General features: G+C 41.2%; 1 protein-coding gene across 1 annotated transcript; it reads right to left on the bottom strand.

Moving 5' to 3' along the window:
- Positions 1–38: 38 nt before the first annotated feature.
- On the bottom strand, positions 39–23,022 carry SPICE1 (spindle and centriole associated protein 1; the record flags this gene model as incomplete). Its single annotated transcript, XM_080613111.1, has 17 exons — positions 39–134; positions 1,217–1,304; positions 1,639–1,741; positions 3,271–3,442; positions 4,696–5,078; positions 7,534–7,758; positions 9,536–9,683; positions 10,336–10,467; positions 11,896–12,161; positions 13,590–13,730; positions 13,960–14,099; positions 14,391–14,488; positions 16,185–16,306; positions 17,063–17,165; positions 21,348–21,488; positions 22,440–22,487; positions 22,939–23,022. 17 exons carry the CDS (start codon positions 23,020–23,022, stop codon positions 81–83), a joined length of 2,448 nt encoding a protein of 815 aa, XP_080469237.1. The 3' UTR covers positions 39–80.

The raw sequence follows: 23,022 nt of genomic DNA on the forward strand, positions 1-23,022 counted from the left end.
ATCTGGAGAGGAGGACTACTGTGACCTAGTGTGGTTCATAAAGAAACCATACAAAATATAGGAGTTGAGTGCAGCTTCCTTTACATGACGTGCATTGACAATGCAAACCAGCCTTCCTCTTTGTGCTTTTCCACCTGCACAAAGAAGAAACCAGTTAAAATTCATATATCATAAATTTCCCACAGACTTGCTAGGTAGTTCTGGCTTGTGTAGGGTTGGTACATATCAGTTCACCAATACATAGCAATTGTCTGCCACGGCCACCATGAAGGCAGTCATACCACCCACTTTAGACACCTAGCTTAAGCCACATCTACCTTAAGTATTCCAAATTTCCCCTCAGGGGATGTGTGCTTTGCTGTCAGGATAGGCAGTCTTGGGCCCTAACTTGTTTATCTCTCCTAGTCTAGGTTGTTCTGGACATCAGGAAAGATGGTAAAATCTCCTCATGGTTGCTTTCAGACATATAAACAGATGTACGACTGGTTTCACCAGATTGTGCTACTGCCTGGAGATCCCCATGAAAGCATTTCACTGTAGTCTATTCTCTTTGCACAGGAATCAGAAATCTAGAGTAGGGATTTTTCTTTGCACATTTGGATTTATTTATCCTTCAGCAACTAACTTGTGCAAAGCCAGGTAAGAGCTTGCTGTCCTCTTACACGTAGCTCTACCGCTACAGCATAATGATTACTTGAAATGCTCAAGCCACCAGTAAAAGACTGCCAGAGGTTCTCAGTTCTAATGCATGAAGATGCCATAGCAGAAAATGTAGTTACAGGATTACTCACTTCTAAGTAACAGCTCTGTGGCAGCAAACTAATGTCACTAGGACTGCACTCAGGGCTTCCCTTACCAATTGTCCAGAATTCTTCCCTGTGAGGGTGCTGAGGCGCTGGCACAGGGTGCCCAGAGAAGCTGTGGCTGCCCCATCCCTGGTAGTGTTCAAGGCCAGGCTGGACGTGGCTTGGAGCAACCTGCTCTAGTGGAAGGTGTCCCTGCCTATGGCAGGGGGCTGGAACTGGATGAGCTTTAAGGTCTCCTCCAACCCAAACCAACCTGGAATTCCACAAATCCAAACCACCATGAACTGATTACTATTAGCTTCAGTAGGTTTAAGGTAGGACAGAGCTCCCTCCCCTTCTTTACGAGTCTTGCTTTTTCCTTATAGGACAACCACAATCTAACTTTCTGGCTGAGGACTTTTCAGTCTTACCTTTGGCCTTTGGCTGACAGGAGTTAATTTCACACTTTCTGATGTGGCACTTAGGGGTGAACAAGGTTTGCTAGAGTCTCCTACTGACCTGTAGACATTGAAAAGGAGATTGAAAAAGTGAAAAATGGAAGTGACTACTACAATTGTGTCTCAGATGCTGAGTTAGGACCCCTCATCAGTAGCCTTCAACAACCCAGGTCATCTGGTTTATGTCACATTGCAGGTATTTCAAATACAAACAATGGAAGTTGTGAAAAAGCTATTGGACCTTTGTCCCATATCCATAGAGTTGAGTGTGATGAAGTCAGGGGAAGTCCATGAAGCCAAAGGAAAAACATGGCAATTTTTCCATTGTGAACAAGTTCAGCTGCATGGGTAATCAAAACACCACAAAAAGGAAATAGTAAAGGGTTAACTTTTACCTTCTTATACTGATCATACTGGCAGGGGAAACACTGTCTTCTTTGGAGCTATCCATAGCAGCTGCCAGGGGAATAGACACTTCAATTGTCCTCCTGGAATTTTCTAGGCAATAAAGAATAGCTTGATTCTGATGAGAACACAGCAACATTGCACAACAGTCACTTAATTTTCCCATTTTTTGAGGGCATCACATATCTCTCCATCATTGCACAGAATATACAGATGAGACATAAAACATCAGGCTAAACATCAACCCCATACCCACTCTCTGAAAATGACAGCTATTGAAGGCTGATACTCAGAGCAACTAGGAACAATGTGCACAGACACAGAATGATTCTTCTATGGATAAACCTTCTGGTTTTGGCAGTCAGAGGCATAGAGAATTCTGATTTCTCTACTTTGTTCTTTTAAGATTTTACTTATCGTGCTGAACTTATGTTACAACAGCAGCAGAAGTGTTAGAACTGTTATGATCCCCACAGCATGAGTCATTGCATATGCACCCGCATGCATATGCACACACCCATGCTCACTCTTCCCCCTCCTTCCTCTCCCTCTCAAGTCCTTTCCTTTATACATTCTCTGTGGTTTAGGAAGGGGAAAAGGGTAGGCGTCCTAGACACAGCATGTGTACATGCTCACATGTTCTGCCTGTCATTACAATGACTCCATGAAAAGATATAGCAGCCCTCACCTGCTGGAAAGCATTTCTGTTTATAGTTACACATGGCAGCTTATATATGAATCTTGAATTAGCAAGGATATTCGCTTTGCTAATTTACCTCTTCAGATGACTGGAAAGCTCCAGTTACTTCTTTCTATTAGCACTGGCAGTTAACTCAGCAAGGTAGTCTGGTGGAAAGCGCACCCAAAATACCAAAAACTAAAAGTGCTTGAAAACTGGATAACCGCTCTACCATGATTTTTAGAAACCTAATGTAAATGCTTAATCTTATCATAGAATGGTTTGGGTTGGAAGGGACCTTAACGCTCACCCAGTTCCAATCCCCTGCCATAGGCAGGGACACCTTGCACTAGAGCAGGTTGCTCCAAGCCCTGTCCAACCTGGCCTTGAACACTGCCAGGGATGGGGCAGCCATAGCTTCTTTGGGCACCCTGTGTCAGTGCCTCAGCACCCTCACAGGGAAGAACTTCTGCCTAAGAGCTCATCTCAATCTCCCCTCTGGCAGGTTAAAGCCATTCCCCCTTGTCCTATCACTACATGTCCTTGTATAAAGTCCCTCTCCAGATTTCCTGTAGGCCTCTTTTATTAAAAGACTCCAGTATCTAAAGATTCTCCAACAGAGAGGACTGATTAAAAAGCGTAGTTCTGCCCATCAGTGACTACATAGCAGAGCTGTTCTGCAGACAAGGATGTAGCAAACAACAGATTTACCATGAAGCATGATATTTGCAGCAGGCTAATTACTAAGAAACTAACTTTAGGAGAAGTTTACCTGATCTATTTTTGGCTCTCTGAAGTAAGGAGTGTTTGTACCACAGAGACATTAGCAGCAAGTGTACTGCTGACCACAACTGCTGATCCAATCGGAAAAGGACAGAGAACTCTCAAAAGGGGAAAAACATTGTCTTACTAGTTCTGTTTACTCCTGAAGCTGGGTACTTACCAGGATAATTTAGGGATGGGGGCAGAACAGGAGATGCCATTGGAGGGACCATATCAGCAGCAGCTAACTTCTGCTGCTCTATTAGCTGCAACAGTTTATCACGTGCTTCTGTACTCTGACGATTCAGCTCTGCTATTCTTTCCTCCAAGCTCTTCGACGCCATGAGATGAGTCTACTTGGATAAGGACTTCCAATTACAAACTTACAATTTGCACCCTCAAGGAGAGTATACAGTGTACTTCAAGTACGTCTATGGATTTCATTTGCAAACTGAAAGTAAACATAATGATATAGCACCTCATTTTGTCCCTTTCACTGTCCTGTATATCTAGTTGCTTCATTGACAAGTGTTTTAAACTGGTCTTCCTACAGATAGGAAAAAACCCCAAACAACTGTTGTCTGCATCATTTAAGGGAAAAAAGAAAAACAAAGAAACCCCAACCATCCAGTAATTAACCATCATTAAGAAAATATTTACTCAGAGATACATCTATTCAGCAGGGTGTGGGGAAGCAAAAGCAGATTTTTAGCAGAAGTACCCTGGAACTCATCTTTAAGCCAGGTTTTCATCCACTTTGACCTCTTCCCCTTCAGAATTGCTTCCACAAAAACACCACTTCAAAAAGTTTGTGTCATTTTGCATGACTAAATGAGTAAATATTACACAACAGAATAGAATGGGGAAAGGAACAACACTCCCAGCCTGCATTTACATGAGGAGATTTAAAATATTTAGGATCCTTAATTGAGCAGTAATTCACCCACTGTGACGGAACCAAAGTAAAGACAGTAGCAAGGGCAGCAATTATAGGCATTTCTATGATGTTCATTCCACTCAGGGGCACCACTGAATAGCTGCTTAGTTTCAGATTAAAAGGTTTTCTTTGTGAACTGAAGCCTTCAAGTTCTCCCTTTCCCAACAATCTTGGGATTTTCACCAGACAGCAGGACTAACAAGGCAGACCCAACTAGTACATACACTATAATCAAGTATTTGCAAGAGATGTACCTGCACTAACTTCAGTCTCATGGGATTTTGGGTCACAGTAGCAGAAATGATGTTTGGCTTGGATTTAAATATGTAATTTACAAGCTTGACAAGAACCTGTGGGTTGCTGCAGTGCTTTCAACATTCAAGAGGATTACATTGCAATCACACCTCTTTTTTACATCATAATCTTATCCTAAACTTATAAATGTGCTGCACGCTTTCTAGCACTCAATATACAACATAAGCCCAATATGAGAAGCTACTGTTAAGCTCCTAGGGAAGGATAAAATCACAAGCCTCCAAGCAAATGAATTAAAAGAATATTTGGTTTGCTGCTCCTTACAACAGAAAAGGAACAGTATTAAAGCATCACTAAGCTATAGGAAAGCAGATCAGCAGAAAGGGGAATCAATGATTTATGTTACATTCTCACCTGTCCTTGTGAAGAAGCTGGACTAGGATTTGCATTTTGTAGTGGGTCTAACTGATGTACATAGTCACTTGTGTCTTCAGAGAAGCCTCTGAATTTGCTGAGTTGAGATTTTATGAGAGAGTTCTGCCGTGTGAGCTCAGCTATCTGTCCCAGCAGATCGCCATTTGGAAGTAACTCTTCAGCTGGGCTGCTTTTCCTAGTGTCACTGGGGCAGGACACACCGCTTTTCTCATGGGAACTCTCCAGGTCCCTGTCTGCAGGAGGAACTGGTTGCCTTCGAGAGATGAGACAGTTCTCAGCTGTGCTCTGTGCTCTCAGGGAGGAAGGTGAGCTCCTTTCCTTGCATGGTTTTCTTTCGGTGTTTTCAGGAGACTGAGGAATGACTGTGAATGCTGCAAATAAGAAACACAAGAACAGTAGGGAAAGAGACATGTGATCCTCATCAAGGAAATCAATAGTGACTTTATTGCATTAGGTTAGTAACAATCAAGCAGGCATTTGAATTGTAACATCTAGCCTGAATGGTGTTATGTTACTGATCAAAAAATCACTCTTATGCAAGACCCTGCTGGAAGAACTCACCAGGTTTAATATTTCCTATTACAAACAGTCTTACATTTAAAAGTTTTAATTAGAGATTGAGAGAGAAGTCAGAGAGAAGATAAATTGGTTTGAATTTCTTAGCTGATAGATCAAACACCACTTCTTAGTTAGCCCTCCATTTTCCAAAATACACTTACTTTACCTAACGGATTGTAACTTTGCGTTTCAGCTCGGGTGTTTATACTGGGTTGGGAATTAAACTAGTTGAATAATAAAACTAAATAATACAGACTTTTGGCATAATAAACTGGCTACTTACTCAGCCTCTAGGAAAGGGGCTTCCACGCTCTGCCCTCAATAGCGATGTGGTCATCATTAGAAACAGGTAACACACCACACACTAAACATGTTACTGCACTGTCAGCTGCTACGTCTTAAATCCAAGCTGTATTTTGTGATCAAACCCAGATTTCCTATGTTACATATACCAAATAGTCTATCCCTTCCAAGCTTTAGCTTTTGCCTCTTGAGCATAGCATGACATTTAAAAATTTACACACAAATTTGCTTTATGAATCATTTTTCATAAAGAAACATTCAAGAAGTTTAACACTAGTTAAGCCATTTGGCATCCTTCACTGTCTTAAAAGAGTAACAACACATTTCTACAAAGCTGAAGTGTAGCCAAGTCCAGGAATACAGTTTTATATTCCTGTTTCAAATAACAGGCAGTATCTGACAGTTCTCAACAGCACTGAAACTAGATGTTGCTCTTTGCAGAACACTACCTGTAGCTCATATCCTCCTGATGTGCCTTCTCACACACAGCAGCCCATCAGGAGGTTAAACTAGACAGAATCTTTCAATTACCCTGCTAATTCCTTAGAAATCAAAAGGACTTTGGGGTTATTTTTCTGACTTGGAAAAGACTTACAAAGCCACACAGCTGAGGCGTGGAGATATAAAAAACCCCACTACTGCCCCATGCTCCCTGTCAGCACAGAGGGTTACAGAGGCCTAGCACATCTAGTAAGATGCATGTGGTTACAATGACAATTGCACGAGGAAACAGCTGATCTGGGGAGTCACAAAGGGTCCTAAATACCTTCCCTAATTACCCCTGATGAACTTTCTTCCTCCTAACAACCAGAATTGAGCATCTGACCTATAAAACTGCTGAAGCCTGTGGATGCTGATACAAGACTGAGTTAACCCGGCTATCCAGCACCACAAAAATTCACCCCAAACTTCTTCAAGCCACTTCCTGTGTATTAAATGAAACCAAATGGAAACCTGCTCCCAAAGCTTTTAGAAAAAACTCTGCTGGGAAGATTGGCTCAAAGCAAGAATATGCAACCTACAGACATCCTGGTTTGTCTGCAGCATAGAATGCAGAGGCATTGAATTTACAGCCTTCAGTGGTCCCACTGTTAGAGGTGATGGAAGCTGGATTACACCAACAGCAGATGGCAATCTGAGATGATGTGATGGTATCAAAGAGCTACAGCAATAATACAGAAGTGATAATCAAAATCAGTACAAAATAAAAATGCCAGTCTGAATTGCCACTGACAGGAACACAGGCAGCAGATGGAGAACTGCAGGAGACAGAAAGTCTACAGGAAATCTAGCAAAAGGCATAGAAAGCAAAGAGATGCATATGTGGATGCACAAGTTGGGTGTTCCAGCCATATAGGACTAATGTGTTTAAGTATACAGATTAAAAAACTTCAATAGAAAATCATAGAATCACAGAATGGTTTGGGTTGGAAAGGACCTTAAGATCATCTACTTCCAACTCCCTGCCATGGGCAGGGACACCTCACACCAGATCATGTTGCCCAAGGCTCTGTCCAACCTGGCCTTGAACACTGTCAGGGATGAAGTATTTACCACTTCTTTGGGCAACCCATTCCAGTGTCTCACCACCCTCACAGTAAAGAACTTCTTCCTTATATCTAACCTGAACTTTCCCTGTTTCAGTTTGAACCCATCACCCTTTGTTCTATCACTACAGTCCCTGATGAAGATTCCCTCTCCTTGTAGCCCCCTTCAGACACTGGAAGCTGTTCTGAGGTCTCCATGCAGCTTCTCTTCTCCAGGCTGAACAGCCCCAACTTTCTCAGCCTGCCTTCATACGGGAGGTGCTGCAGCCCCTGATCATCCTCGTGGCGTCCTCTGGACTTGCCCAAACAGCTCCATGTCCTTCAAATAATGTATCTCCAAAGGCAGTGTGAGATTGAAACAACACCACCCTACAGACTCCCAAGTGTACCAGCCCCAGAGAGATCTCACCATTCTGGAGGGGAGACAATTCCTGACTGCTTTTCTGCCGAGGGGGTGACAACAGCACAGCTGGCTGGAAGACGTGAGCTGGCAAGCCTCTACCAGATCCCATACCACCTGAGGCACCTGGCCTTGGAGGACATGCAAAAGGAAGTTCTTCCTGTGGGAATTTCAGCAGATTTTCCCTGTTGCCTGCATCAGTCCTGGGCTCCGAATAGCTCAAGTCAGGTTTTTCTAAAGAAAAAGACAAAGCAGGGATAAAGCAACAATAAATAAATAACACAATTAGTTTTAGTGCAATAGCAGTGGAAGGAAACATATCAATAACAACTCTTCTGTTCATGTATCTGAAATACAGACTACAGTATGTTCCACACACACTCCAAACTTCCTTCTGATCCACAGGTACCAAACTCCTTCATTCGAGCATAATACAAATCTTTACTGACCTTAAAAGCAAGAAGGGCTGTTACATGTGGCCTTACAACTCTAATGATCTTTTTCTGACTTAATTCAAATCAGGTATCTCCTACATTAAAAAAAGAATTACTCTTCTGTATTTATCTACAAGTAGTTTATGTCTACATTGCCATCCATTTTGAATGTACCAGGGAGGCAGAAGATGTAAAACATGAAATCAAGGTCTTAGCTAGCTATGAGACCACAGTAATTTTAATATGCTTTACCAGTGCTGACTTTGAATTGTCCCTTAATGATTTTTTCTGGGAACAAATGTCCCAAACGAGAAGTTATTGGAAAATTAAGCAAAACGTACCTGATTCCAAAATGCAAGAGTCAAAAAGCACCCTTCAAAGGCAAAGAGCCAGAAGAGACTGTTCACATAAAATACTGCCTGTGGTTCCCATTAGTGACATTCTACGACTGAATTTAAAACCTATCACCTATTATTCAATGACCCCGGCAAGAAATAAGCAAGATCTTCCTGTTCTGCTTCACTGTACAGAACTGCATGTACGAAGTACCCTCCTCACATGCTATTTGTCACTGTGATATCCCCCAACTCCTTTCTCAGTCATTCTTTCTCCAGAGAAGTCCTCTGTTAACTTACACACAGTTTATGTCCCAAAGTAGCTATCTCAAATGTTTCACATCCAGTCAGATGCCTTAAGGGTACAAGAGATCTCTTTCTGAAGGAAGAGAAGGAAGAAATAGTTTTGTAACTTTGGGAAGCATTTCCATAACTTTAGGAAGCTTTCTTTTCAGGAAGATGCCTTTTCCTCAGAAGAGAGACCAATAAGGAAAGATTTGGAAATTCTACTGCAGAACTGTTGATTAGGGAGGTTTGGGCCTTGGCTGTTTTTTTGGGGGAGGGTGGTTGTGTAGTTTTTTCTTCTATCCCCCAGAAAATCAGAGCAGAACACTGACAGAACAGGCTCCTTTCCTTTCAGGTAGCCCTTGCCTTGCTGTACTTCTTGATAAGTCTCCCAAGGCTCTGAACACTGCCCCGGATAGAGCATTCGCTACTTCTTTGCACAACCTGTTTCAGTGCCTCACCACCCTCACAGTAAAGAACTTCTCCCTTATATCTAACCTGAACTTCCCGTTTCAGAGTAGAAGTATCAAGTAGCAGATTTCTGTCTGGTTGGATTAACAGGCCTCAGAAGCTGCTATTTCTGATCAGCAGCGACCTCCAGCGTCTCATGGAAGAACCAATCTCATACTGTCAGGCTGCCTCAGCAACAGAAAGGCAAGGTCCCGATTCAGTTTTTTGTTTGCTTGTTTGGGTTTTGTTTTGTTTTAAGGTTAATCTTGAAGTCCTGATCCAGACCAAATGATGCCAATGGGGATGGAATACAGCCTATAATATTGTTAAAAAATAATCTGTAGCAAAAGACAGCAGAACCCATGGCATACGAATTATCAGAAGTGAAATTCACGCCCATGCAAAACATAGATGTCTGCTTGAGTAACTATTAAATACCAGATTTCCTACTACAGGGACAAACGAGCCACAACTCCCGTTTCATCCTTCACAGACGCATACACATACCTTGGCCATTTACTGGACCTTTGCCTGCACCTCCAAAATGGTTTGGACTTTGTTCTCCTCTGGGTTCTACCAAGGGGAGGCCTTTAAATGCTTCTGTGAGAGACATCAGCTGTTCGTCTGTTACTGTCATGTATTGCTGAAGCTTCTTCTAAAGGAGGAATAAGAAAAAAAAGAGAGGGATATGGAAATTTGTACTTCACAAATTAGAAAATTAGATACTACAAGCAGCCCTGTGAAGAAATTTGGCCTCGTAATACCACTGCATGTGTCTGTAGGATTCCAGTGAGGTATCAAATACCAGTGTCTCCAGGTTTCTCATTTACTTCCTCTCCTGACTCAAATAAATTATTTGGTTTTCCTTGTCCTAACTCACGACCCCACTTCCTCTCCAATGTTGCTTTACTGCTTCATTCCCAAAAGTAACCACAGAACAAATCTACATCCACTGCAAACTGGGGAAAAAGAGAAAACGCAGTTCTACATCCAGGCTACTCAGTTGCTCCAATAGTGTTACCAGTACAGAAGTGCTGACGAAGATGCTTAAGCTTTTAGATTGATAAAGTAAAGCTCAATTTCACAGAACTATGGTTTTCCTCAGGCTTTGAATTTAAATGAAGGTAAAATAATGACTTTCCAAACATTCCTTCCCCACATCTCCTACCTGCTGTTGAAATTCTGAGGCTCCTCATTCCATTTTATCATCTCTTGAACATGAGACAACGCATCTCAGCCTATACTTGCAACACAGCTCAGTATTCCTACAAGTCATCCAAATGGGTAAGGAGCAAGGGGCTCAGTACCTGCATAGTATTGTTTTCCTCCCTGACTAGAAGTATTTCTGCAGTCAGAGCATCAATCAGTTCTCTGTGCTCATTCAGCATCTCCTCGTGCTGCTGCCTCATCACCTCCTTCTCACGCAGCTGCATTTCACTCTAAAGAGGGAGAAAAAGTTAAAAACCTACTATAACCCAATACAGATTTCTATTTAGAACCAGGAACAGGTCAACAGGAGCTCGAACTGCAACAGCTCTTCCCACTATTGCTAAATTGACTTAATTACATTCACAAAATCCAATTTTCATGGTTTGAGAACTGTCAGAGAGCTTACTCTTCCTTCTTTGTTGCTCCAGAACACTGCAGGCAAACCCATACATCTTTTTTTTTTCCTGTCTTTACAACTTTTCCAGGCTGTAACTACCAGCATTGTCTCTCTGCATGGATATTAGTTTTTAAGTCACTGAATCTTCATGCAGTAACCAAGTAACTCGAGATGTGCTGATGCTTGTCAGTATCCTGTGCTACTTGTGCCTATTCTTTATTTCCTTAATTCATTAATGAAGACAAATTTGACTAAATAAAGAAAGTACTTGCTTTCTAATGTGATCCCTCAGGGGAAGTTCTACAGGGTTTAGTTATTTAGTTTTTTATTTATTTTAAAGAAGCCAAAAAGTTTTATATGATATTCAACTTGAGCATGAGGAAAAAGACCTTACTGTAATGAACCTCTTGCCCTCAAAAGATATTATCATAGAGTTCCAGACCGGTTTGGGTAGGAAGGCACCTTAAAGCTCACCCAGTTCCAACCCCCTGCCATGGGCAGGGACACCTTCCACTAGAGCAGGTTGCTCCGAGCCCCATTCAACCTGGCCTTGAACACTGCCAGGGATGTAGCAGCCACAGCTTCTCTGGGCAACAGGGAAGAACTTCTGCCTAACAGCTTATCTCAATCTCCCCTCTGGCAGGTAAAAGCCATTCCCTCTTGTCCTGTCCCCGCAGGCCCTTGTAAAAGGTCCCTCTCCAGACTATCATTTGTTATCAATTACTGAACAGATTATCAGTCTATTATTTTGAGATAGATCACTGCAGTAGCCAGGCTTCCTGTACATAAAAGAGTCCCACTCCTGTTCATAAACATTCCCGTTCATAAAAGAGTCCCTTCCACCTCTAATTGGTAAGTGGACTGCCACTTTTTGGACCACCACTACTAAAAGAGTAGAGGCTACAAAGTCAAATAAACACATCAGTATTAGCAGATGGAGCTCTTCCCCAAATAGTTGCCTGTATTTACACAAAGGAATCCCTGAGTAAGAGAAATACATCACACCTCCAAATTTCACATAATTTCAACTGGTATTTTACACTGAGAGACACTCACTGCAATCAACTCCTCTCTTTTCACTAGGGATACCTGTTTCTAACAAACTCAAAGTTCTAACTCTGAATTGCATGCAATCCAAATAATAAGAAACAATAATCAAAGTGAACTGACTGGGAGCCAAAACAGACTGAAGTTCATGTCTGTAAAGTAACTTTATATCCTTTTTTATTCACTCAACAGAAGCAATTCGAAGTCTTCTCACCTCTTTGAGGTAGCGCATCAGACGACAGAGAGCGTTCACCAGTGACAAGGTAAACCCAGACAGCCCTTCACTTCTCTCAGTTTTCTGAACCACACGACCTGTACATCGCTCATATTCCTCCAATTCATGCTCCACTTCATGTAGCATGTGGCTGAGAACATCCAGGCTGGATTTATTGTCCCTCTGAAGGTCAATGGGGATTGAATTAACTGAGGAACCATCTCTCCTCTGTCTCGCAGAGTTCTGTGCAGTTTGCTTCCTTTTCACTGAGGAGAAAAAAAACATAAAAAGTGTAATTGGAATTTCAACTTTTATAAGAGCTTTGCAGTACCAGAGAGATGACATTGTTTATTAAAGCAAATCAAAGGAGAAGCCCTCTCTTACCCTGAGCTGGAATGGACCATCAAAGAATGTCATTTCAGTTTTCACATCATCAAAAAACACATCTTCTACCACCACATACCTCTCAAGTATGATTGTTCGGTGCTTTTATCTTAAGATACCTGTTTATACTTTCCTCCTTCTCAGCTAAAAGCATGGAAACATTTGCCAGTGAATAGCCAGTCAAAAATACCAGCTGCTTTCAGGTCTCATATTTAGTGAGCAACTCTTTTACAACAGTCCTTTCATGTTACAGTTTGTATTTGATATCCGTTCCCACATACAAATGTGTGTAGAATATGGGTACTGAAATGCATCACAAGTCTGTGCAGCATAGAATAGAAAGCTGTAACAGAAACTGGTTCACGAGAAGCTCAACATGACCCATCAATGTGCACTTGCAGCCCAGAAAGACAAATGTATCCTGGGCTGCATCAAAAGCAGCATGGCCAGCGGGTCAAGACAGATGATTCTCTCCTCTCTACTCCACTCTTGTGAGACCCCACCTGCAGTACTGCATCCAGCTCTAGGGCTCCCAACACAACAGGGACATGGATCTGCTGGAGCGAGTCCAGAGAAGGGCCACGAAGATGCTGTGAGGGCTGGAGCACCTCTTCAATGAAGACAACCTGAAAGATCTGGGCTTGTTCAGCCTGGAGAAGAGAAGGCTCCGAGGAGACCTCGGAGCAGCTTCCAGTGCCTAAAGAGGCTACAAGAAATCTGAAGAGGGACCTTTTACAAGGACACGTAGTGACAGGACAAGGGTGAATGGCTTTAACCTGCCAGAAGGTAGATTCAGGTATTAGGAAGAAATTATTTACTGTGAGGATAGTGAGACATTGGCACAGGTTGCCAGTGTGGCTGCCACATCCCTGGCAGTGTTCAAGGCCAGGCTGGATGGGGCTTGGAGCAACCTGGTCTAGTGGAAGGTGTCCCTGCCCATGGTAGGAGTTGGAACTGGATGAGCTTTTAAGGTCGCTCACAATTCAAACCATTCTGAGATTCTAAGAAATAGAAAAGCCCTGCACACCAAAGAACTCCACAGCTTGCAAAGTAACAGATGGCATCAAAGGGCTGTATTTATGGTTCCCAGATTCCTAGGGAATTTGCTTTGCCAATGAACGTGCAGAATAGAGGGGAATATGCTATACAAGGGACTACGAAATGCCCATCCTTAGAGATGCTTGAGACTCATATGGACAATGTTCCCCATAATCCAACAGTTAACCCTGTGATGACTTCCAAAGATCCCTTTCAACCTACGTCACCTTACGATATTGAGGGCCTTGGTCAAAGGGAGGTAAGTACTAAACCTTTTGCTGCAATTTGCTTTTGTTTCCTTGACTTCGGGTTCAGCACTTGTCTCACACTGTAAGTGGAGTCTCCAGTCTCTTCTTCGTCTTCCTTGTGAAGTCTTGAATGAATTCTCTTGACTACACTGCTACCATTGAGGGCTGATTTAAACACAACACAAAAAACACATAAGTGAAATATTTCAGGAATGTTCTGAACAGTAGTATGTTATAAAGTAATCTTATTAGAAGAACTGGCTTTTTAGTCTGGAAATTCATCCAAGCCAAATAAGCATATGTCTCTGTCTCTCACCCCACCCAAAAGAGGAATCCACACAGGATCCTGTGAGTAGCTTAACCATCCCTGAAAGGCTGATTTGGCAAACCCAACCTGACTGATCCCATGATGGAGAAGCAGTTGGAGTCAAAGGCACGTTTGATTCCTGTGATAAGGCAGTTTTTCTCATATCCTTTTCAGCCCACAACTGAGAATTAACCAAGGAATTTTCTTCTCTCAACAATCGAAGTAGTCTACATTCAAAACAAGCATAACAGTGAATTGTAACAGGATAAAAGCATGATTCTAATTCTGGAAAAAGCTTTTTAACATATCTGTAACTGCTCAGGTGAGCTCCCTCCCCAAGTTAATTCCCAGTCTGAATGTTACAAGGAAGGCTTTCCCTGGAATTCTGAGGTCAGGAAAGGAGGAAAAGGGGAAAATGAAAAACTAATTTAACTACAACCATGCAACACCTTACAGATTAAAAAATCTTCTTCCAGTGTTAAGGAGGTGGAAACCTGACTGGATATATTTGTACTGACCTCTCAGAACTGATGCTGGATTTGAAATGCAGAGAGTCAGGGTGTCCATCTTCTGATTGACAGATTGATGATGCCTCCTCTTCCACTTCATTAAGAGCCTTTTCAGGAGACAACAAAGGAAACAAAACGGACTTTCAGAGCAATTTTGGTTTATTTTTAGGAAGAAGTTAGAGATCAATTTTTGGGAACTGTTTCCAAGAAAAACAAAAAAATTTGTTCCAGTCTCCACTTCCGCAATAAAATTAAGAAGAAAAATAAGAAAAAAAGAAAAACAAAGAAAAACCCAGTCCTCTGTGGCAAGAATTTTTGGGGACTTCAGCATCTATGAAATCCTGATACTGACAATTGCTTCTGACAATATCACAGCAAGTGATCAATTCTATTACCAATATTGGGGTTTATTATTATTTGTGTTAAATAAGAAAGACCACACACATGCTGTAGGATTAAAAAAAGCTTTAAAGACTGCACCAAAACAAATACAGAGAGATAGCAGGCAGAGGATGGAAAAAGCATCTTAAATTACAGCATTTCTAAAATTCCAGCCTTTTGAAATCACAAACTAAACAACTTTACAATGAGAGCTGTAAAATTACATTTATATTCTATGTTGAAATGCAACCACAGCAAGATACAATTCTATGCCCTACATTCATAGCAAAACTTAAGCAATCAAATTTGGCTAGGGTTCTTCAAAATACCAGATCTGTATGCTTCTGGATAGGTTTCACCAGAGATCCTTTAACTATGATTTTTGTAGGCAAATAAGGAAAAGAAAATCTCGCAGAAGCTCAGCAGACAACTCTTGGTATATGTTTCTTTTACACAGTGGAAGCCTATCCTGCAGCACACATCCAGTGACACAGCTCACAAAAGATGCTACACTTAATTCTTCATATCAAAAAAAAAACCCAAACCAAATGCCACACTGAAATACATGGCAGAGAAGTACTGCAACTCCAATTGCAGATATTTGTGCAAGATAGTAAGAAACAGGATTAGAGAACCATGAGAATAAGACATCATCACTTCTGCTCGCACAGCCCTTTTTGTCTTCATCAGTGAGCTGTTCTCTGGGAGTGTCATATGCCTGTTCTCAAGCCACAGTGAGCATTCCTGGTAAAACTCACTTTACGAAAAGAAAACAGAACACAAGGTCAACCTAAATGGAATTTTAAACAAATTTAAACAACTTTAAAACTTTTCAAACAGATCTAAATAATTGTAAAATAGTGTGAAGTATTACAACTTTAACTTGTAGGACTAATCAAGACAGTGGAGATAACTGGAGTACATGTACATGTGTTGTTAGAAACAAACTGGAGCCCAGCTGGCTATGTCCCCATATATGCAGACATAATTAGAAAATCAGAGGTATGTTTTATATATTAAATATACTATTTATATGTATATATAAAAATACATATTAAATATTTAAATACATACATTTCAGTATGTAACAATTAGTTAAGCGGCAGAAGAGTTGTTTTCTTAGTCTGTAATTTGTTCTCATGTTGTTAATTCCAGGATTGCAAAGACAGAACATGCTAACATGAGGGCACTTCTATGCCATGTTTGTTGCTCATATTCAAAGTTTTAGAAATCAAAAATCACAATTCCCAGAGTCTCACAAAACCAACTCAGCTCCATTTAACACAATTTTCTATGTATGTTCTCAACATAGTATACAACACACAGAAGACAGGTTTCTGCTTAGAAACTCTGCCTTTGAATATTCTTCCTCTATGCAAACAAAAAAGCCACAGGACATGCACAGAACAGGACATACATTACCTGGGAACGCATGACAGATTCACTAAGGATGGAAAGCTGAGTGGGTGCATCACATTTTTGTACAATGGGTCCTTGAGATGATTCTAGGTCACAGTTAGGAGCCATTGTTACATTAGGGATACCTAGAGGAATTAGACAAAACAGGGAAGAATACAGAGGACTCGGTCTGTAGTATGTCACAAAACTTTGTACCAAAAAGCAAGTTCCCATACTTATCACAAAAAGGGTCACAGGGATGTACAATGCTTTAAGCAACTGCCAAAGGCCAACTATATTGTTATCTTAATACATTTGGCCACGTACCAGGCTTTTGTCCTTCTCATCTATGTGAATACACTTGTGCAGAAGCAGCATGTAGTCATTACAAGCAAAAGACAATGACAGCCTACAGAGAAAATAACCTATGTTTAACATTCCACATGAAAACAGCCAATCCTGCCTTCCAGCAGCATAAGGACCCGCAAACCAGAGTAAGAATATGAAAAGCCCTGTTCACAAATTGCTGATGAACTTTTCACAATATCGAAGCAGTCAACCAATGTGGTAATGATCATCAAAACTACTACAGTGGCTCAGACTGGTGCTCTGTACAGGCAAGTAGCTTGGCTGTGGGAAACAGTAAGCGTGAAGTGTTCCACACTAAATGATCTGAAATTCCACAAGTGGTCCACAATTCCATAGTACAGCAGCATAACCAGCCATGGGTCACTCTCCCCTGCCATGGGAGGTGTTACCTGTGTTTTATCCAACATGAACAGGACCTGATGTATTATGTTAGATGATGATAGTTAAAAATAACACTTTGCAAAGTGAGACTATTTAGGAAAAGCAAGGAGATACTCTTAAATGTGCTACCACATATAAATGAGATGGTCTACCTGTTCGTGTGCGAGGAGCATCCCCAACCAAGTCTTTTGCCACAGCTATAACCTGATCAGTTCTCTCCAATACGTCTTGCAACTGGTATTGATCAGACAGGATCTGAAAGTATAGCATATAAGGAAATATTCCAAACTGAGTAGACCAATTTTTCCTTTGGTTTTTTTTAGTATTGTTCTTTAAACAGCTAGCAAGAGAATAGCCAACAAGACAATGTTTGCAAAGTTGGTACTGTGCAATCAGATCCTGATTAAGATACAGCAGAAAAACATTCTTCATTCTTGGGTTTCTGAAAAATTAAACAGTTATTATTTGTGGGACCCACATCTGCACTGACTCTTCCTCATTAATTCTCTCACTCTCTTCTCCTTCCAGCTTGACACAAACACAAGAGTGTTTGACACACTCATCAAAACAAAGACATATAGCTGGTGATTAAAAAAACCCCCAGTATGTATCCTCAAACCATTTGATCCGAGTTGTCAATAAGTGTTCTACACATATCATTATCAGATGTAATGATAATGAGTCAAAGAAAACTTACCTAGATCTCCTTTCCAACCTTAACTATTCTATGATCTGATAATTATCAGATAATTATAGTTTAATTATAATATATAAATAACATTATTAAACAGCCAATTAACAGATAATTATAATGAGTCAAAGAACCCTTATCTACATCTGATCATAACGATCAGACGCGATAATGATAATGATGCTGTCAGGTCATAGAACACTTACCTACATCTGACAGACAACCAAAACTGCACTATTTGGTGAGATCCAAACCAATTCAGGCAAACTTGCTTCATTCAGCCTTGACTACTGAAAATCCTGCTGAAAAACTTAAGCCACTGACCACCATAGAAGTTTCAACAGACATAAACACAGCTGTCTACATCTGGCATCGGAAGATGTTTTGGGAATCTCCACACATTTCTCACAACGCACAGATCCTGTACTCAAGGTCTCTCTCCCTGGGTATTTGAAGTCCATCCCTGGCACCACAGAGTCCTTAAAGTGCAAAGCAAGAGGCATTCAGCTACTGTGAGCTGAATAGAACTGAGCGGGGACACGGCTTCATGTATCCCCAGTTTGAACTGAACACAATTTAAAACTCCTCACTGACTCGTGGTGTTCTTCACAAAGCTGGAAATTTCAACTTAGTAAAATTACACCCCACAACTTGGGAAGAAGGTAGTTACTCTTATATGACTGACAAGAGACCAGATGTGCAAGTGACCTACACTTCATCATGGTTAATTCAATTTAGCCAGAGAGGCTGTAAGCACTTCAGAAGATCCTGCAGAAAAGGCAGGTGTATGTATGCTCTCCTACTCAAGATTTGAGAACTAAGTGACCTTTCTTACTCCCCTGGGAATCATAACAGGGACTTGTCTGCAGCAGTTTCACAGCACTATACATCATTTTCTCCACTAAGCTTCTTTCAATGTCCATTGATAAATTTGCTGGTTTATATTCAGCCTCATTCAAAAAATTCTAGGCAGTGTCAATTTCACCTGTTTCCCACTCCTGTAACTTACTATGCTTTGTTATGTCAAGAAGTTTCCCTACATACCTAGTTTCTATGTCTTTCTAATCTTTTGAGCCTGAATTACACTGCAGGACATTATACTTCCCCTTATAAGCAATTCAGCAAACCAGAGAATATTCATCTTTCATCTCACATATCTATTTTCCCAAATCACTATTCAGCTTTCACACTTGACACCAGCTAAACCTAGGCTTTCCATTCCACCACCTGATGTCAAAACAATGCAGGTTTTTAGACAAAGTTATGCCAGATCTGAAGGAATAAGAATGCAAGGAAGGCAAGGAAGGCATGGAAATAATAATACTTGTCCCAAAACATAATTTCTTTCCCCAAAGCAATTAAAACTAAGGTGGTGTATTTAATCAGACAAAAGCTATCCCAATTAATTTTTCACTCTTCCTACTAGACCTCTTTCAGCATCAGCAGCTTCTGAAGCTTCACCCTCCTGATGAACACATTATGAACATTTCAGAACATTGCTCCCAAGTTAGCTTAGCTCACATGTATCTGAGATCAGCTGAGAACAATGTGGTATCTGCTTCTAAGCCCTCTGGGCTCATTTACATGCCCTTGACAAATGCTGTACTTTGTCTCAGTTTAGTATCAGCCATGAATTTCATTAAAATTCATCTTCTCCTTAAATTGTTATTAAAGACTGCACTAATCCTAAAACCTCCCCACTGTGATAATCCATTCACCACCTACCCTTCAGTGCCATACATTAACATGTGTGGCACCTCCACATTCACAATCCACAGTTACAGGGGCAAGCTCGTATTATTTTTTTCATTCAGATTTTTAGGCAGACAAATCCCAAAATACTAAAATTTTCGTTATTCATTTCACAACTTTTCAACCTACAAGAATAAATACACACTAGCAGCATCATCTTCCTATTTTTTGTCTCTGAGTCTGTTGCAATTGAGTAGGATTCAAGAGGCTTAGGAAGCTACAATCACAGCAGTAAAGGAAAAGAGATCACCAAAGTAAGAGAGACAAGTAAACAATCCACAGTGGTGTCTTGTACTGGGAGACACAGACTGAAGAATTCCCCCAATTACTCTGAATAGGACCTAGTAATTAGCAAGATTAAAGCTCCAGACAGGAAGAAATGGTGACTCTCCTCCATCTATTTTATTTTTCTCTCCACTCAAGAAAATGCCAGTGTTTCAAACAGCAACAGCCAGATGGGCTTTATCTTGCCTGGCATCATCTCCTGTTGTCCTCCTGTCTGGAAGCATCTTTTCTCCAATTCAGGAGACATAGAGTATGTTGAATAAAGTAATCTCTTAAGTATGAATGGCAAAGCCACTCAGGAGGAATTGATATTTGTGCATTATCATTAGAAATGGCAACAACTTCAGAAGACTATTTCCTATCGATGAGTTCCACATCTATGAAATGAGTAAAATCACATAATAGGTAGCGCAGCCAAATCGTAGAGGGATAGCTATCAAATCTAACTTTGTGTTAAATCATTTATTTCTGCAAGGAAGTTTTATTGAAACTAACTTTCTACTACATTAGAGAAATCTGTATAAAACCCCATAGCTTTTCTGAATACTCCATGAAAATGCACTTGGCAGAAAAGTATGAAGGTAACAAAGGTAAAAATTTTAATTTTTGAGGCTTGATCAGCACAATATCCTTAACACAAAAATTCTACTGGGATTGCAAAGAAGCAGGTGTCAAACAGGAAACTAGAAGGTGAATTTCAATTCCAAGTGCTTAAATTTGTTTCTGTCTATGTCTGAATGTTTTGAGAGATCAGAAGACTTTTGAAAATGCAGAGAAACTGAAAGAGAGAAGGGGTCTGTGATGGCTAACTCACTACACATTTATAGCACTACCAGATCATGTTTATCTGAACTGCTAGGTGAACACTGTTCATTAGCAATTTTTAGCAACAAGAAAATTCTCAGGCTGTCCCAGTGCTGATGAGGTCTGAAAGCTAACAACCATGTTTTGAGGTTAGTTTTCGTAACATATGGCAAGGAGTTGTCTGGCATATGAAACAAAAGGATGCCTACCATTGAAATCTTTTTCCAGATAGGGACATCTACTGTCTGTTAGCTAAGCTTAGGTTTCCTGCTACAGTTCAGTATTTAGGAGCAATTAAAGCAGTACATTTTCAGTCAGACTGCTTCAGAATGCCTAGAGAACAACCTTTTCAATTCTCAGATGATAAGCTTGTCTGCTAGCAGCCATAGTTCCTCAACCTCTGTAGTGTCAATTTTCCTTCCAGACAAATTCTTACCAACTTCTTGCCTCACCCCTTCAGCCCCTATGACTGCATTTTCTCTGTTTATAAAAGCCATGGTAGATAAGGATGTCCCTCCCAGAAAGAGAAACACTGATGTTTCCATCAAAGAAAAATACTAGAGAGGAGGAGGAAAGGGCAAGATAGCAATAAGAACACAAGGAATACAGATACTTTTCACAACACAGAGTTTAACTCTGCAAACAGTTACTGTTGAGATGCCATGAGGCCTGCAAAATTACACAGGGCATAGCCAGGCAACAAGGATCAAATGTACAACTGTATAGATGAGTTAGCCTATTCCAATCACTGCATGCACACAGCACATAGAGGAGGGACAGTGTATGCATACACAAAGTCAAGTTATCCAACAAGAGGAGCAAATGCTGACCTATGTGCAAGAGCAGTCTTCCACTACTGCTGCAAATAATCTGCAGCAGGCTGAAAGTGCACGTTTAGCTCTCACCTCACGCATCAGAACCAATTTTCTTTTCTCCAAGGAATCAGGGGCCTTTTGCTTCTTCCATTTTCTTTTCAGTGCTTTCTCTTGCAGTTCCAGCTGCGCCAGTGCTTTGTTTTTTGACTTGTGTATTTCATGGCGACGCAGCTACATAAACATGAAAGAAACCATTTCAAAATCAAGGGATGATCTACAACAGAATTTGCAAGGTGATGCTAGCTAGCTCTTCTTGATTTTATCATTCATTCGCTGAATACTGCTTATGTTAACTTCATGGTGGTACCAAGAACAGCCTCACAAGCATCCAGAAGCATACAATGCCATTAGTACCAGCCAAATTTAGTGGGTCTGAAGACGAATAGCAAAATTCTCATAGTTTTCACCTGCTCCACACCATTGACTCAGCAAGAGTCATCTCAGCTGTAAACAGAGATGTAAAAGCTCTAATACGCTCAAAAAGACATAATGCATTTTCCTGATTTAACACTGTCAGTCACCAGCAATATTCTCTCTTCTTCTAACACTTACTAAAGTGTCTGGAAGCTAAGTCCAGAAGTCAACCATTTATAGAACCAGGCCTCTCTCCACTATTGTGTTCATCTGTCCTGACTAACCTGTCAAAATTCATAAGTAACAACAGCTCATACTCCTGGTAATCAGTGAGACAAGGAAAATGAAATAGAGCTTACGTATTTTGTACTGAGCAGGTCATTCAGTATAAAGAAGTTATGTTAAGCCATTAAACGAAAATTGAGTACACTCTGAATTAGAGAGATTCCTAAAAAAAAGCATGGCTTTCAGTCCTTCCAGCAGAGATGAGGTTTAACTTCAAAACCCACTGAGTTTTTATGCATTTATGGGTTTATGATGGTATACAGTTTACTGAAATAAAAACTACGGCTACTGCTTCCCCAGAAAACTGAAAACCACCAACCACCAGAGCTGGGGATGCATGGTATCATGAATGAAGAACTAACACTAAGGAGAGGGTATTTTCCAAAGCTTAAAAAGGAAGAAAATATCCCCCGAAGTATGGTAAACACTTATGTCAGATAACCAGCTAAATCCCTTTGCTGCAGCAACTGCTATTGCGCTTACAATGTCCTCAGGAGTTGCACGGTGGACTGTCAGATCATGGACGGTACTCTGCAAACATGAACCAGAGAACACATCAAAAGCCAGAACAGAGTACAAACTAGGGGTTTTTTCAACTTTCATTTAAAAATACAAAACAAAACTCTAAATTACAATATAATTATCATATATAGTATAGAATTGTGAATTTTTAAGCCCCTGTAAAGCATTCCACCCTCAGTGAGGTAGGCAAGCAGCAAAACTGACACCCCTACCAAGCCAAATCCACACACAGAGAATGTCCCGTATGAGAATGACCCCCCCACCATGGAGAACCGCTCCCCCCCCCCAGGCCAGCACCTCAATGAGTGCCTTCCCCAACCGGCCAGAGGCCTTAGCTCGGTCTCCGCGCCACCCGGCTCAAACAACCCCGCCGCTGGGCCTGCCGTGCTGCCCACAAGGAAAAGCCGCCCGGGCCGCAGCAGGCCCGGGGCCCGGCACCCGGGGAGGGGGAAGCACTTACGTCCCAGTCCCGCTTAACCGGCAGCGGCTTTCTAGGGCCCTTCCTGCCGGCGCCGCGGGGCCTCAGCCCGCGCAGCAGCGACAT

The sequence above is a fragment of the Psittacula echo genome (genome assembly GCF_963264785.1).
Source record: "Psittacula echo genome assembly, chromosome: 3".
Lineage (NCBI taxonomy): Eukaryota > Metazoa > Chordata > Aves > Psittaciformes > Psittacidae > Psittacula > Psittacula echo.